The following is a 13,207-nucleotide window of genomic DNA, read 5'->3' on the forward strand; positions in this document are numbered from 1 at the left end:
GGTAGACCACGTGTACATTATTACTCCTTTTAAACATCTGTGTGGACTAGTTTTAGTTGGCAGTATTTAGTCTTACAGATTAAAACAAGATGGAGCATTATCACATAAAATACCAACAAGATTAACTTTTACACTTGAACACAAGTTTAAAAACAGAAATTATGAATTGTTACTATCATATATGTATTGCACTTTCTAACAGACATCAAAAGCAACCACTCAATTTCAATTTGAAAGCAATTAAAGGCCGCAAGAGACAGGAAGTTAGCCAAACAACGTCATAACTGACAGCAGCTTTAATGATTTAACATTATGAAACAGGTGGAATGCTGTGGACTTCAGAAAATATCTGTCGGAGAAATGTTCCTTTAATGTCTATAAATATAAATCCAAGGTTCATCTGCTGATAAGGCGTCATATTGTACAGTTACAGGAGAGGGCAGGTTTATCAGCAGAAACAAACATTCATCAAACAGCAGATGATACTAGAAAACTGTACAGTACCAAACACTAGTGGATAAATAGAATGATCTGACTCACTCTGAGGTGACTGGTTGTTCAGTTAGAAACATCAGAAGTGACACACGCAGGTCCATAAAGCGTGTATAAAAAGTGAACCAAGCTTTCTGGTTGCAAAATGAACTCAAAAATTCACAAAAGCACGTAGGTGTCCACTCATACATGCTGTGCTTGAATGGGAATGTAACTTACAAAGTCAACATTGCTGATTACAGTAACTCCTCAGGAGAATGTTTACTGATGTTCTGAATCAAATCTAACAGTTCTAAGCTGTATGGGAAGACTATGTCCACTTTATTGTACATGTCTCTGCTCAGGCCTCAGTACTCTCTCATCACTCAACTATTTGTAGTCAACGCATATCTCAGAAGGAGGTTTGTGTCATGTTAATAAAATAAAATATGAAGTCATTTCGATCACAGGAGTATATTTTTTACATTGTGTATTTGAAAATCACAAAACTAACACAAAACAAAAAAAGATTATCCAGTTCTGTATCCCATTCATAAAGGTGCAACAGCCACTATACTCACAGCCACCTGAATTGTAGTACCATCATTAGACAACACACTGGACCCACATGAGGTGGGGGTGAACACATGATAGATCAGAGCATCCTTTACTGTGGAAGTCCAGAGCACCACTTGTTTCTGTGGAAGTCCAGAGGCTAAACGGCCAAAAAAAAAGCACCGTGTGGCGTCTTCCTACCATCAGTGTCGACAGAAAATAGGCTGGCATCTCTACAGAGGCATGTTGAGTGCACAGTTAAGCACGTCATGCTACCAGGTTGTTCTAATTCTAATAAACCTGTTTTATAGACTTCAACATATGCGGCAGTTCAAGTGTTTGGATAAAAAAATAAATAAAACATGTCTGTGCCTGCATGGATTTCAGTTGAGAGAATATTAACAAATTTATTATGAATCTATGAATCAATCTATCCAGACCGACAGTGGATTTGTCTTTGAACTGTGGGAATAACACGCAGAAAGCACATGCAATAAAACTAATCAGCAACAAGAGAATTGGACTGAAAAATGTCCAAAATGTGATTCATTTTCGTTTGTTTGCGTTTCTCGTTCATCTATTAAGTCTGATTGATGCGTGGATTCATTCACTGATGGATTCAGTTCATTCACGACAAGTTATAGTTAAGTTTAGTATGTAAAACGCTGCATCGGCTCTAATAAAAAACAAATGGAAATTTGGGAGTATTTGGACACTTGGACATGGAAAAAAAATGATCTGATAATAATTGAAGATTAGTGATTAAAATATCTTTAAAGGCTTATTCACTACTTTTGTTGTGTTCAGCAGCAACTGCATACTTCAATTAAAACATGATAAACAAACAAACAAACACACAAACTAACTTGGCTTTTTAATACCCTGAGCTTGGTTTCTGGTCATGGCAATGCCAGGAGAGAGTTAACTGTCCACTCACTGAGGTGTGTGTGTGTGTGTGTGTGTGTGTGTCGGCTAAGAATAGGAAATGAAAGAAACGCATCTACCTATTATTATTATTATTATTATTATTATCAGTGGGTCAGAGGTGTGGGGTGGTAGTGCTTGTTAGAGACAGGAGCTGGGAGACAGAGCATGTCCCTCCCCTTCAGTATTTTTCCGTTTCTACTCCGGAAAGAGTTTCTGAAACATGGCAGTGTTCATGGCAGTTAAACACTGAAGTATTGTATGCATGGTGGGAGACTTTGCTCTTAATGAATCCCGTTGATGATGTGATTGCACCGCAGCTCTGCGTCTTGGTTGTATATAATGGGAGCCAACTCCTCCTCGCGCAGCCGAGCGTTCTTCCTGATTTCCTCCAGGGAGTAGTCGTGCACCAGGCTGCCGTTCTCGAAAACGGTCACCAGCAGGTCCTGGAGAACACAGTGCAACACACAAGATGCGTCATGCACTTCAGGTACAGATCGTTTTTTCAAGCAGCTACAGTCAGCTCAACAATAGGTAAGATTCACATACTGTAGGTATGGGTGTGCTGAGTGCTAAGGCAGCTGACAAACATATTATATATTAAAATAGGCCAACATCCTTTCCATTCATAAAAGTTAAAAGAATTCAATGGGCTCAGTGATTCCTCTTGTATTGATTTTGGGGCAGGAATTTCAGTTCTGTGTCTCTGAGGTGTGTTTCCCTGTTTGTGGAATTACAGTTGTCGGATTTTTTTGTTATATTTACTGATTCACAAATATTCCAGGTTTAACTCACAAAATCAACCAATCCATCATAAAATACAGAGTGGCACAGTTAAAAATGAACTGCTGCGACTCACCTCCTCAGGCTTGCCTGCTCCTCCCTCTATCGTCTCTAAGAAGCCGCTAGAGTTTCTCCTCAGCGATAAGCGACCCCTCTTTGAGACCTTGGACGGGTCAGTCACCGGCTGCTTGTACACGTCCATCTGAAGGGGAATCACATTATACAAGTCTTAAAGACATGAGCAAATGAAAAGGAACTTTCTCTCTTTGAGGATTGAAGAATATGCGCCCATCAGATAAAGAAGCAAGTTCTGCGTCTACAGAGCCTCTCTATCCAACAATAGAAACCAGCGAGAAACATAATGATAGGAGGTACTGGGTATTTTAAATTTACAAATTCTTTCTTTTTTAATGCTATGACCAGGCAGGCAGTTATCTTTAACAATAGCCGGATGATAATCACTTTAGCGGTCTATAAAGTTTGTTTCTTTGTTGTTTCTTTTTTACATCCTGACGTCGATGGCTATCAGGATGTCAAATAAAGTTGTCTGAAAAACAAGATGAAGAAACCTAGTGTCTATAAACCCCACGCAATACTGTAATAGTGAAGACAGCCAGACATCAGCAATTGAGTCACGTAAAAACTTTCACAGTTTTCTACACACACAGAGCCTAGTTTTCTGAATGTTAAGCAGATTTATCAGTGCACACATATCAAGCCATAACCATTCCACTCACCCCCTTGCCATTGTTCTCCACGTAGCTGCACTTAAAGGCACAGTTGAGTGTGTCTCTGTTGAGTTTCTGAAGCAAAGCGCTGCCACAACCAAAGAAGACATTCTCCGCACTCCAGCCCTCATCGCTGAGCTTCTGAAGAATCTGAAAAACAAAGAGTCAAACATGCATGAGTCAGTGCCCTGGTCAAATTTCAGGATATTTGGACATACCCCTGCTGATCTCCCACTCTGTTCATCACATTTTTCAATGTTAACTCAAGAAATTGTCCAATTTTCAAAGGCATTTTCCTGTTCATGCTGAAAAACTGCTTTACCCCACATAGACCATATTTTTTTGAAAAGCCACTCTAAATCAAACACTGGCAGCTAGTCTGTGAGAAGACACTTTTCCACCTTATCTATTGATGTATGAACAGCTTTACTTTCAAATTTGGGGTGGAATTGCTGTTTTGAAAAGTTTAATATCGAGCCCCCATGACCCTTTTGCCTGTGGGTCCCAAACTCACTTGGAAGTTTTCTGTCAACTTCCAAGTTTCTTACCTGATCCACTGATTTGAGATCAATGCCATCCCCTTGAATAATTCGCAGGTAAGAGGGAAGCACTTTGTATCCTACAGAGTTCAGAGAGCAGCCAAAAGACTCTCCTAAAATCTTGATGACCTATAAAACAAACATTAGTGTTTTAATTTTTTTGTTTTTTAATTCATTTATACACATAAATAGCTACATTCATCTGAAAAACATAGGACTTATTTGTAGCTTTAAGTAAAACTTAGTGTTTATTTGCCAACACTTATCAAACAGATGAGAGCAAACTTTATCCATAACCACTTTACTGCTACTTTACCCCAGGTGTTTTTACCTCAATAAGAGTTTCAGCGGGGTCCCCTGAGTCGGGCCGGATGACCAGACACGAGTCCTGGCTGCGCTCCATCACTCGCTCCTTCAGTTTGTCTCCCCAAATGTGTTTACAGGCGTTAAAGATGTCGTAGCTGTCACTGACCACTGACACTGGTCCAGAGGAGAACTGGTCCAGGACTCGCTCAAATGCATCCTTCTCCCTGTTCCTCCCCCAGGAGATGATGGTACTGTAATGACAGGAAGGAAATAATCTATAGTCTCATGGTGCTGGAGAACTTAACACTTAAAGTAACATGGAGACTGCAGCGTTTCAGCACATAATTCATTTAAACTATGTGCATGTGCAACCGAGCAAGAGTGACAGGTTGCAGACACAAGAGAGTGAGAGAGAGACGTGAACTCCTGCACAGCCACGGCTGGAAAAGGTCTCGCTGTCTGGGTGGACGATAATAACTCAGAGCAGCACAAGCTCACAGAAGTGAGGTAGTGTAAGCAAGCGAGCACAAGGCAAATTGGGCTGCATTTGGATCTACAATGCAGCAATTATGTAAAACACCAATATGTTTTCACTCATTTAATATTAATCTGTTAAATTATCCATGGCAATGGCAGCCTGAATAAAATGGCAAGATATGTACAAAATGCAGCCAATAGAGATTTGATGTGCAATATGCACATAAATGGGACATTGGTTACATGCACATTATGACGTGTAATTTACAGACCAGTCCATCAACAAGATGAAAATCATTTTTAAAAGGAAGGAAGGTGACTTGCGCTGCAGGTTTAGTACAGCCAATGTAAAAATCTGTGATAAATGTGATCAATCATATCTGTGACCTGGCAAAGTCGCTGTTTACGCTACGCTCTCAAATGTCTGTACATATGCGCCCCCCGGTTACATATTTCTAGTCTTTTATAATGATAATGGTATAAAAAAAGTTTTTATTATGAAGGGCGAACTAGAAAATGGTAGTTATGCCACTATAAAAGTTCAAATGAATTTATGTATGTGTGGATTTATCATACCTGTGCTCTGTTGCTGGAATGGAGAAGCCAGCCATTGGGCAGCCATAATATCTCTGGGCCATGAGCAGACCAGCCACTGTGTCTGTGCTGCAGAAGTTAACCAGGTGAGCTGCTCCTCCTAATGCTGCAGACTGAAGAGCGCAGGTGGGAATTATCCATCACAATGTAAAAGCCTGAGAGCTCATCAACCAATCACCTGCAACTATCACATCTTGAAAATTATTTTGCAGCAGACATTATATGGACACAATTCTACAAAAGGTTATGGGATTCTTAATTCACCTTATTTTATACCGTCATTACCCCCCTCTAAAAGGAGGGGTGGCGTAACCATGGTAACTGCAGCGCAGAGTGTTAAAAGCAGATTGCCGATTGTTGGAGCCATGTTATCCATTTGTTGTTAGCTGACAGTGTGTGGTAAAACGTGAAGCTCTGCTGTCTGGTTTATATTTGCAACTCACACAGTGGTAACCTGTGATGTTTTTTCTTCACATTTTCAAAAGGACGAGCATGACGACAAGTGCAGTGTCCCTTAAGTTATGGGAGAAATAAACTGTGGCTTAATTTGGTCAGGCAGACCGTGTGGTATTATTTTGTTGTTGTTGCAGCCCTCATTGACAGTACACTTTGTTATTGTCTCATGCTTATTTGTCAATTGAAACCTGGACTGTAGGTTTACTGTTTTTCATTTATTTTTAGCTTGAGGAGGTCTCAATGCTGTGACTGAACTACAACTTGAGATACAAGTCTTTTTTGGGGTTAACATCTGTGTCTGTAATTAGTGATGGTCACAGTATTCATATAATTAAGTATTTTGACAACATTAGGATAATACAGCTATATGCAGATGAAATATTGCTGCAAAGCAGGACTTTCAGACCTACACTCTATAATTTTATAATTTTGTTGCTCAACATTACAAGATAAAAAAGAAATTAAGTTAATGCTTTGAGGAAAGGTTTCTGTTGTCTCCATGGTAACCACACTATCCTCCAACTGACTCTTGTCAGCTTGTCTATTAAGAGAGCAACAGATGGAGTATGTTATTTGATCTAATCAAAGCATGAAAAAGTATGATTGTGGCAGCAACACAATACAATTCAACAGGTGTGCAACATGAAATGAAAGTTTGTGACATGGTGAGTGACAAAGTATAAATCCGAATTTACACAATTTCAAGAAAATTGACATGTTTCACAGGATGTGATAGTGATTATGTGATTAAAAGAAACGCACATGCCATAGTGCAAATAAGGTGCCTGAAAGTGATACTGACCTCCTGTGAGGAAACTCCTCTGTAGCCAAAGTCATGCAGCTTCAGGTCCAGGCCTTCTAGGCTTCCAGTGGTGGCCTTCAAGTGCTTGGCTAGGATCTTCTTAAACTCCCTGGATATAGTGGCAACTGTGATGGGATACCACATCTGGAGCAGCATGGTCTACAGCATGCAAGGGGGGGTGAACAGTTGGCAATATAGGAAACACACACAGAGGAGGATAAAGACAGAGAATGTTGAGATTTAAGCTGGAATAGACAACTGTTTGGCTTAAACTGATCAATTTATTTTGGTCCCCAAGTGTTTTACCCCAACTCTGTAAAGAGGCACTATGTAAGTCTGAATTATTATTACCATTATTATTCTATTATCTTGGCCACTTGGGCTCACTTCTCCTGGAAAACTGACAACCCAATTTACAGCACAAGGTGCTACATTATACTGCATCCAAAACAATGACAAGACTACCATTTCCCCAGTCTGAATTATTATGATTCAGAGAGCTATGGTTTGATGATAAAACAATTATAGATGCATCTTGATCAACAGGAATATTGAAAAAACATCTAATGGTGGGTCTGCAGAGCTCACCCTTGGTTTTTTAAAGCAAGTATATATACACACACCTATACAAACATTAATTTGGTAATTTAATGTGAGAGTCCAGCTCGAGCTGGATTTAACTCCAAGAAGGAAAAAAATAGGTTTTTAAAGAAGATTAAAAAAATCTTAAGCGCCTGGGCACGTCTGACGCGTCAGGACAGGGTATTCCAAAGCTGAGGAGCTGCCACTGCAAAGGCTCAATCACCTCTGGTCTTCAGTTTAATTAGCTTAAGAGGTAGGATCTAACATGGTTCTAACATTTTTAAGTTCACCTCAAGGTAGTTGGTAAGCCAGTAGAATTGTGGATCAGTGTTTTCCACAGTGAAGAGCACGTTGCCTCTTGGTACAATCCTGCCCTCGGGAATGGCTTTGATCCGGATAGGAAGACGGCCATCATATTTCTGACATGGTAACAAAAACAATTAATTCAAGTTAGCTACAGTTTATGATGATGACTCTCTGTTAAGAATGACAGCTGAAATCGTTTTATGTACCTCAAGGATTTGCCTCCACCCTTCTTCATCAAACACAGCTTGTCTGAAGTGCATCTGGTAGAAGAGTTTGGCTTCCTGAATCTTCTCCTCTGTGATCACAGGGCCTGTAGAAAACAATCCAAGTTACTATGACATCAATCAGGTCATGTGAGGTCCCATCAGGACACATGATGGATATGACGCTGATTGTGACATAATAAAAAAAAAAACAACAAAAAACAGAACATGATATTGGAATTTTGCACAAGCATAGACAAAGGGTCCCGTTGTTTGAATAGAGGGACGAGTTAACAACACATCTGTGGGTAGAGGTGTGATTGCAGCCTCATGAGGGACAGGGACAGGAATGTCTGGTTTGCTGCTGTCTCACTTTACTAGTGTAGCTGTTATGTTATGTAAAGTGCTTTGAGGTAATGTATGTTATGAATTTGCACTGTACAATTAAATAAATTGAAATTAATGAGCATTGTGTGAACTAAAATGGCAATGGTTTGAATCTAATAGACTCTCTTTTATATACTGAAAAGTTACACACTAAAGCTGTAAGTTGTTCTCCTCTATTACAGCCTTTCTGGCATCCTTCTCTTGATCATCCCACAACACCTAATGTTTAAATGAGCATTCTGAGTTTGCGGTTACAAAAATTCAAATATAATTTTCTTAAAACTCTTGATTTTCATATGAAAAAAAATAAAGATCAGCTTAGCCTACCTGTTAGGTATTTCTTCAGCAGATACTGTAGACCGAAGAACACCACTTCATTAAACTGGGATCCTTTCTTGCGTCTGCATTCAAAGTAGGAGTAGATTTTGCTGATGTTTGGAGGATACTGCTTGTAGTGTGTGCTCTGAAAGAAACAGACAAAAGGTCAATCACAACCAGCTAGTAGGGACCCCCCCCCCCATATTACAATATCATTTGAGTAATCGCACAGTATCTGTAATGTTTGTTCAGCACTTCTCAATCTCACCACGCCACACAGACGTATTGTGAAACAGCGTGAAATAATAAAACCCCAGTAAGTCTAACAATTGGCTTAAAACTGAAGGATTGTCTACTCTGCCTGATGCTTGTTTGTACAGTAAGCATGTTTTCTGAATCCACATGGGAAGGACTAATAACAGCTTAAAAACACAAGTCCCTCTTTATGCTCCTGCAGCACTAATTGAATAATCAGCAACATCCACCAGTCAGTCATTGGAGGAAATAACTCTAAGAAGCATTAACTCTGCATTCTTCTGCCTCCTGTGTAACTTTCCTTCTCCCTCTTACGGCTCTACCTTCAGGAGGACAAATATCAGAATGACAGAAGTAAACAAACAGACAACCATCTGTGCTGGAGGCAATTAGTCCTTCATGTAAGGTACAGAGAAGGTTGTAGAAATGCAAAAGAAATTACAGTGGTGTTTATTTGATGATCTAACAATTGCATAAAAAGCAGTATGGATGAGCCGATATGATACTCATCATCCGTGTAAACCCATCAACGGGCAAACTCAGTTAGTGTTAGTTACTCAAGATTGTGGCATCAGCATCGGGATCACCAAAGACGCAGAGGGAAGGCAGAGTTGGATCATTTCCATAAAACACATTCAACACAAGCTTAGATGACAGAGAGGTGGGATCACCAACAGTGATCACCTCCATATCAGGTACAGAATTCATCACTTACTAGGAGACATTTTACAGAAGAAAACTGGAGATGTCAGAACACTACAGATCTGTACTAATGTCAATTTCCATACCCATAAAAAGCACTGTATAGGTAATTTATATTCAGTCTCTCAAGTTTCGCAATATATAGCTTGATGTCCATGGACTCAACATTCTTAGTGAGGTCTGATGACTTGAAACCAGCAATGGTGCAGTTCATTTTTGCAGAAGCTTTTCCTGTCAACATAGCATTGTAAACCAAGTCATGTGAGGCCTGGATCACTTTACGCAAAGACTGAGGCTATAATCACACCTAACCTTCAGTAGTGAAAGCTACAGCTCAGTAGCTCACTGCCGAGACTGCAGCAGTTATTAACTTTTACACAGGTTAGAGAATTTCAGTGACTTAATAAAACACAAAGCCAAAGTAGGATGCATTGGCCAGGGACCAAATGGAATTGAAGCATTTAGTCAGACAGGCCTCATCATGATTTCTGATCAGCATCATCACTAGTCTAAGAATCTAATTATACAAGAACGTATAATGAAATCAGAGGCTTATTCAAGTCAGAAAAATCCTCCTTTTCTGTCGAGCCAACAAATGGTTGAGTAATTAGGATATCTCTGCCTCTAAGATTTGCCCTGCTTCTGGCAGTATATGAAGAGAAACATGAACTAAACCCAGTGCACTTTCAGATAAGCTCCTCACATTGTACCAAATCAGGTTCTATTATCCGATTATGATACAACAGACGCACTGGAGAATTCCTCTTGGCTGTGCCACCGGTCTTTGGAGCTAATAAAAACACCATGGTCATCATCCAGACCTTTGGCATCTAGTTGCACTACAAAATATTCAGTGACATATTACAGCGACATCTGACATTTAACTCTACTGGACTGAGTCTAAGCCAGCACAGCCTGCTCTATCAATGGGCTGAGTCACAGCTGGATAGGTTAGATTTGACATCACACACGACATATTTTTAATTTCATTACCACAAAAGTGAAAGCAAAACCAACTATGATGAAAGAATTTTCCCCAAGCTATAAGCAAATGTAGTCTACATCTGGGTAGGAGGTGGATAGTTGGGTGTGCTAGGGTAGATCTACACTCCCTGGCCACATTATTTGGTATCAGGCAAGTCGTTTCCCCATTACTTCAGTACCTCCTCATATTTTCGGGATTTTTAAGTTGTTTTTTAAACTGATCTACAGTTTGGCATTGTTTAGTTTGATTGGTTGTCACACATCACACTTATGACTCCCACTTCCAGTGACAACACTCTCTGCTGATCAGTGGTCGGCAGCCTGTTGACATCACATTTCAGTAATAACTCAGCTCACTTGGAACCTGCCAGAACAGCTACTAAAAAGTACCAGGTACTTTCCCTAATTGAAAGCAAAAAAAACCAAAAAGTAGAGTTGAGCCAAGTAGTGCTAGAACACTTCGCCTCTCTGATGCTCAGTTTGAACTTCAGCAGGTCGTCTTGACCATGTCTACATGCCAAAATGCAGTGAGATGCTGCCATTATATTAACTGACTAGATTTTAATGTTAACCAGTAGTTGGGCAGGTATATCTAATTAAGCAGTTATTGAGGTACCGTGTATGCAATTTCACAACATTTATTGGTCAAGATGCATGTTGCAGCTGAATATCCATCACCTCGCTATCCCCTTCCTTCTAAGTGAGAAATTGTGTGGCTTTAATTTGCACCAAAACTTAAAAGGCACTTATTTTGTCCTTGGTTGATTAAGGTGAAAAACATGGTGGCCTCCACAGAGCTGATATAAATATAAAAAGGGCTTATTCAGGGTAATGAAAAAACAGCAATTCCTACAATCAGGTGATTGAAGTATAAGTATTTGGTCTCGAACTTCTGCCAAGTTAAAATATTTCCACCACATTCCACTCACTTTAAATGTGACCGTTAAAGTCCTTTGCTGTTGCCTTGTATCCTAGATCTGGGTGGGAAAGACAGCTAGTGTATACCAACGGTACAACTATGAAAGTGTGAAAAGACTACACGGACAATGCTGATGTTCATATATTATTCCTTAACAACGTATACAAAGAGGTTATTGGTCATTTTTCTCTATGAACCCTATGAACTCTGCTACGTTATGAGCTCTATTCACTAATAACAACTGCATGCACATGTGGTTCACTGTGTGCTTTAATTACACAATATCCCTGTCAAATTCTGCGAATGCTAACGCCGTTTGCTATGTACTGTGGCATGTAGCGAGATGCAAGATACAGAACGTGCAAGCTAACCGCCTCCCAAAACAAACGCAATTTACTCCAACGTCTTCGGAAACGACAGCGAAAAAGACGGGACGAACCGGACACACTCACCTTGTAGGAATCCGTCGCTAGCAAGATATTGAACTCCTCCGCTGCCATTGTTGTTGTGGATGAATGAACTCTCGTCAACGTTAACCTCAGGTACCGCAGCAAGTTTAGAGAGCGACAAACTGAAAGGGACCAGAGCATGTAGCAGTGGTGAGGCAGAAGAAGAAGGAAGCTTCGATGGCAACTTAGAAAATGTTTAGCCCGTGTGTTTTCGCACTAATCGTGACTAAGGACTCAGCAGCGCTGAGACAACTACCACAGAGAGCATGAATCATTTTATATATAGGGGTTTGCTGGAAAGGGACTCATGGCCACTCGCACGTCCTCTCCCCGCCTTTGTGTGACGTCATGCTGCATTCACTTACATTAGGGAAATTGTTAAAATCCTATTTGCCCTGTTCTACAAACACAACTTCTTCCCACAGAAGTATTCGTGTTTGTCAGTAGCTAATATAAACTGGGATGAAGTGGTCCCTACAGAAACAGTCCCTACAGTTGTTTTAAACAAATTAAACTAAATAATACACTTGCAAGTTGTTCCATAGGTTTTACGTTATGTAACGTATTTTTTGTTATAGCAGCTCTTAGTAGAGCTTGTTAGATATTGTTTTTCATACCTCTTTTGGAGTATTACTGTGAAGGGTGGACCGGAAGTGGCGCGGTTGTGTTGACGGAAAGAGAAGAGTTGTTGACATCTTTAAAAGAAATAAAAAGTGTGATGCTGTTGGCGTCAACATCGGTCCTTCGTGTCCTTTATCTATGTTCCCAGTATAGACGCCGTTATAACGGCTACACTCATCAAACGCTCTTTTACACAGGTATAAGTGTGACATGTGACAAGTGCTCTTTTTGTGAATTGCACTCAGATGCACATTTGTCCTGATTTCACTCTGTGCTTTAGAGATATTATATTTGGCTGTTATGATCACAAACACAAGGACGATGATGTATTTCCCCATATCAATCTAATCCTATTTCTTGCATAATTTCATGTTCATAAATGCAAACTTCCCAACAAGAAACTCAAGGTAGAAATGGAGCAGTACATTTCTTTTTTGAATTATTTTATTTAACCCCATTGTTGTGAATATTCTCTGTTTTCTCTGTTTACAATTGCTTGTAATCTTTGACTGTTTCAAATAAAAATCAATTTAAGTCGGAAGTCTTTATTGTTATTATGCAAAGTACAATGGAATTCATATGCAGTCCCATTCAATGCAAATAGAGCAATCTAAAACGGAGCAAAACTAACTTTAAAACTTTAATACAACTATGTACACGGTTTAAAAAAAAAGGCAGAAAAAATTGGGAAATGCCTAATAAACATTCAAACTGTGTCAAAACAGTGTTTTTGTGCAATAGGTGAGGATATGTTTAGCAGTGATACTACCTCTCATATTGCATGGTTAATAGATGGAACAGGTGATGTGCTGGATGAGACATGTCCTTCAGGCTTTTCTGCGACAG

The 13,207-nt window shown here is 39.7% G+C and overlaps 1 protein-coding gene across 1 annotated transcript; it reads right to left on the reverse strand.

The window, feature by feature from the left end:
* Window positions 1-264: 264 nt before the first annotated feature.
* On the reverse strand, window positions 265-12,063 carry nampt2 (nicotinamide phosphoribosyltransferase 2). Its single transcript, XM_044024450.1, has 11 exons — window positions 11,744-12,063; window positions 8,441-8,576; window positions 7,730-7,833; window positions 7,508-7,636; window positions 6,636-6,794; window positions 5,360-5,490; window positions 4,332-4,557; window positions 4,010-4,129; window positions 3,471-3,611; window positions 2,810-2,935; window positions 265-2,396 (listed from the first exon to the last, which is right to left on the reverse strand). Exons 1-11 carry the CDS (start codon window positions 11,879-11,881, stop codon window positions 2,235-2,237), a joined length of 1,572 nt encoding a protein of 523 aa, XP_043880385.1. The 5' UTR covers window positions 11,882-12,063; the 3' UTR covers window positions 265-2,234.
* Window positions 12,064-13,207: the final 1,144 nt, after the last annotated feature.

Source organism: Solea senegalensis, linkage group LG4 (genome assembly GCF_019176455.1).
Source record: "Solea senegalensis isolate Sse05_10M linkage group LG4, IFAPA_SoseM_1, whole genome shotgun sequence".
Classification (NCBI taxonomy): domain Eukaryota; kingdom Metazoa; phylum Chordata; class Actinopteri; order Pleuronectiformes; family Soleidae; genus Solea; species Solea senegalensis.

Coding starts and splice junctions, on each gene's coding strand:
- nampt2 (XM_044024450.1), bottom strand. CDS start 11,881: ATGCTCTGGTCCCTTTCAGTTTGTCGCTCTCTAAACTTGCTGCGGTAC. Junction 7,834..8,440: donor GCTGAAGAAATACCTAACAG/GTAGGCTAAGCT, acceptor TGTTTTCTACAG/GCCCTGTGATCACAGAGGAG. Junction 5,491..6,635: donor GAGGAGTTTCCTCACAGGAG/GTCAGTATCACT, acceptor TGCGCTCTTCAG/TCTGCAGCATTAGGAGGAGC.